The 3,116-nt window shown below is 35.0% G+C and overlaps 1 protein-coding gene across 1 annotated transcript; it reads right to left on the bottom strand.

Moving 5' to 3' along the window:
• Positions 1 to 321: 321 nt before the first annotated feature.
• On the bottom strand, positions 322 to 2,529 carry LOC122273454 (vacuolar protein sorting-associated protein 51 homolog). The gene is made up of 2 exons (XM_043057519.2): positions 1,852 to 2,529; positions 322 to 1,819 (listed from the first exon to the last, which is right to left on the bottom strand). The coding sequence occupies exons 1-2, from the start codon at positions 2,511 to 2,513 to the stop codon at positions 454 to 456; spliced, it is 2,028 nt and encodes a 675-aa protein (XP_042913453.2). The 5' UTR covers positions 2,514 to 2,529; the 3' UTR covers positions 322 to 453.
• Between the last annotated feature and the right edge of the window lie 587 nt (positions 2,530 to 3,116).

Raw genomic sequence — 3,116 nt, 5'->3', positions numbered from 1 at the left:
TAGTGGGAAAAATTTGCCTTCGTGGAGGACTTTTTGATGGAGCCAACCCGCATTTGCGTTACATGGAGAGGAAGACCACGAGAACCTCCCACGGTTAGCCTGACGTCAAGGGGACAGAGAAAGTGTGTTTTTTGTGTCTGATTTTGCAATTTAATTAGTAGTTAGCACTAATTAATTAGCATATTTGCTGAAGTCACGTTCAGAAAATATTAAGATAATTTTGGGAAAATCCTATCATTAGAACGAAAGTTATTTCGGGTGATATCGTTTTTTTATTTTGCACACTGTACACTCAAGCGTTTATTTGACTTAAAAGCAAAATATAGAAAGAACAATCTGAAAATATTTCCATCGGTGAACCCATTTGTTTCCGTATTCGTTCAACGGTGATCAGAGGAATGACGTTTTATATAATTTGTAAGTACTGCTCATGACCGAAAATGTCAAGAAGTGTTAAATTTCCTGTAAGATAGCAGAAACAACATGAGGATTCATGAGTTCTGGGTCGAAGCACCTACTGCAGTAACTGGATATTATGTCATCATAGAGCGAGATAAAATCCTTCTCCATAATGCACGCTTGTAGGCAGCACACATCGACTTGGATTTGCTGCATGCCGAATCGGTTGAATGTTTTCTGTCGTACGAGTTCCAGCAACGACTTCAGCATCCTCTTCATGATGCAGGACAGGATGGAATCGTTCCTGAATTCAACTTCTTTTGAGTAAACAGGCGATTCACGAAACAACATCTGGGTAATCACAACATTGGAATCTAAATTTGGATTTGTGTAGTGCTGCACCGAGAGTAGAGATTTCGGGTCTGAGGCATTAAGCGACTCAGGCAACTTGTTGTTAGAATCATAAAAAAAAGTTTGTACTTCACGAAGTATAATAGCAAATTCATCCAAAATTCTACGAATAACTGGGCTGACCCTCTTGGGCATTTTCGTGTCAGTCCATGACTTATTAGCAATGCTATTCTTGAGCATTTGAGTCATCACACTCACTCTAGTTTCCACGTAATTATTCAACAATTCTTTTGCTAAGCATTTAAACTGTACAGATAAAGATGCTTCTGATATTTGCCTAGATTCAGACATCTGTAGAGTGTATTTTGAAAGTGATATAATAAAAGCGGGAGAATAATGATATTTTTGAGGAATAACGTGTAAATAATGCTCCATAAACTTTACGAAGACTTCTTTAATTAAAGTTGGGTGAAAAATTTCTTTGAACTGGATATCCTTGCTGTACTTGAACTCCGGCTTGATGTAATGCTTTAAAAAAGACTGGACACCTCTATAAATCTTCAGATAGCTGTCTTCGAACCAAATAAAGGCATCCATTAAACGCATCTCACGCTTGAGTCTCTCGTCATACTTAACGAGCAGAGTATCAAAAGTGAGTACCATGTTGTTAAAATGATGATTGCAGCGATCTCGACAAATATCAATCACGAATTCTGAATTATGCTTAAATATTGGTAATTTTTCCGAAGACAAGAAGAATGTATGAAACCTACGATACAGAATATCCAAAACATGAGCAAAATGATGATCATCCATAAAAGTGAAATATATTTTGAAATAGTGTCGAAGTCTTGTTAGAAGTTTCTTTACATTATCAACCAAAAAATTCTCAAGTGCCTTACTAACCCACAGGGCGGAGTGGCCCAAGCAGTTTTCTAAAAAAGTATTTTTCGTTGTCATATAAATCATAGTTAAAACATCCATTGTTTTTGAATTGAAATCACACAACAGCGCAATTCTTTTGTTTTCTGATGACAGTTCCACTTCGCTTTCTAATGTGTCGAACTCGCTGTCAAAATGAGCAAATATCAAATCCAATCTTTCTTGAGAAATGCTTCGAAGGTGACGCTTTTGTCTTCCCCCAAAATCAAAATTAATTCAATTCGAGCCGAAATGTCTTTCCAGCAATAAATATCCCCACCCAGTTCGTCAAGTATTTTTGTTTTCAATTTGTCAATGACTCCTCCCGTTTTGTCTTTTATACTTGCAATACTTGGAAGAGACTGATATTCCTCTAAGGCCTTCTCTACTTTTAAGTATTGCCTCACAACTTCGCTATATTCACCTGCTTTGATTAGTTTTTCCAACGAAGGCACAAGATTCTCCAACGCTTCTAGTTTTGCGAAATTGTTTTTGCGCTTGATGAGTACGCGAAGTTTCTGTTTGGATGCCTGTAAGGACAACAAAATATTCTCACTGGTGTCTTTCAGGCTGGTTACATTGGATTCCAAAATTTGAATCTCCGTGGCCATTTCATCCATTTTCTTCGTCATTCTGGTAATAACATTCGAGGCAGAGAATATTTTAGAGTAGTTGTCGTAGAGAAGTCCTTTTATGTCTGCGTCCAGCGATTGAATTTCATTATCAAGATTGTTCATTTTTGTCAGTACCTGCTGTAGGGGACAATTTCTAACGTATTTATGAATATATACCAGTGGATTGAATTCTTCATTATTCATATTACTTGGGTCGAAGTCCATCATTTCTTGAACTAAAAGTAAGAATACACTAAATTTAATCAGAATGTAAAAGATCTACGCGAGCAACCTTGTTCGTGAATCTTCATTACTATTCTAAGTTGGACGAACTTTAATTAAAATTTCAATTATAGCAAATTTTATTAGAAGTACTTTCTTTTTTGTCTAGTTGAATTTGCTTTTCATTTAATTTCATAAATTATTGTAAAAAAGTTTGACCTAATTTCGTGCCTCAATGTTCTGTCTGCACATTGAGGATAGGAAAAAGCTATATCAATGCAGTCCTTAGATCAACATTATTTTTTAATTGCGTTATAGTTATGGTTCACTATTTTATTTTTTTTACTCTGCATGATACCAGGAAATATTCTACGTAATATTTATTCCCAATTTTCGAAATTTGATACCAGAATTAAAATTCCGAAAACTCTGGAGTGATTTTTATTTCTTATTTAAATTATTTTTATTTGTTTAACATTTCGATTACCTCTTAAAATCCAATTGAGATGATATTCCATTACCTACAATTTATTGAAAGTTGCTTGTAAAAAGTTCAAGCGACATCAAGTATGCTTGAAAACATTTCGTAAGAAATAAATTTTATTTGAG

Source organism: Parasteatoda tepidariorum, chromosome 1 (genome assembly GCF_043381705.1).
Source record: "Parasteatoda tepidariorum isolate YZ-2023 chromosome 1, CAS_Ptep_4.0, whole genome shotgun sequence".
Lineage (NCBI taxonomy): Eukaryota > Metazoa > Arthropoda > Arachnida > Araneae > Theridiidae > Parasteatoda > Parasteatoda tepidariorum.
This window is presented reverse-complemented; position numbering and strand designations above follow the sequence as displayed.

Excerpts from the sequence above, each read along its gene's own strand:
- LOC122273454 (XM_043057519.2), bottom strand. The coding sequence starts at position 2,513 with ATGATGGACTTCGACCCAAGTAATATGAATAATGAAGAATTCAATCCA. Across the intron at positions 1,820-1,851 it reads TTCGAAGCATTTCTCAAGAA|CGAGTTCGACACATTAGAAA; the intron begins AGATTGGATTTG and ends TCATTTTGACAG.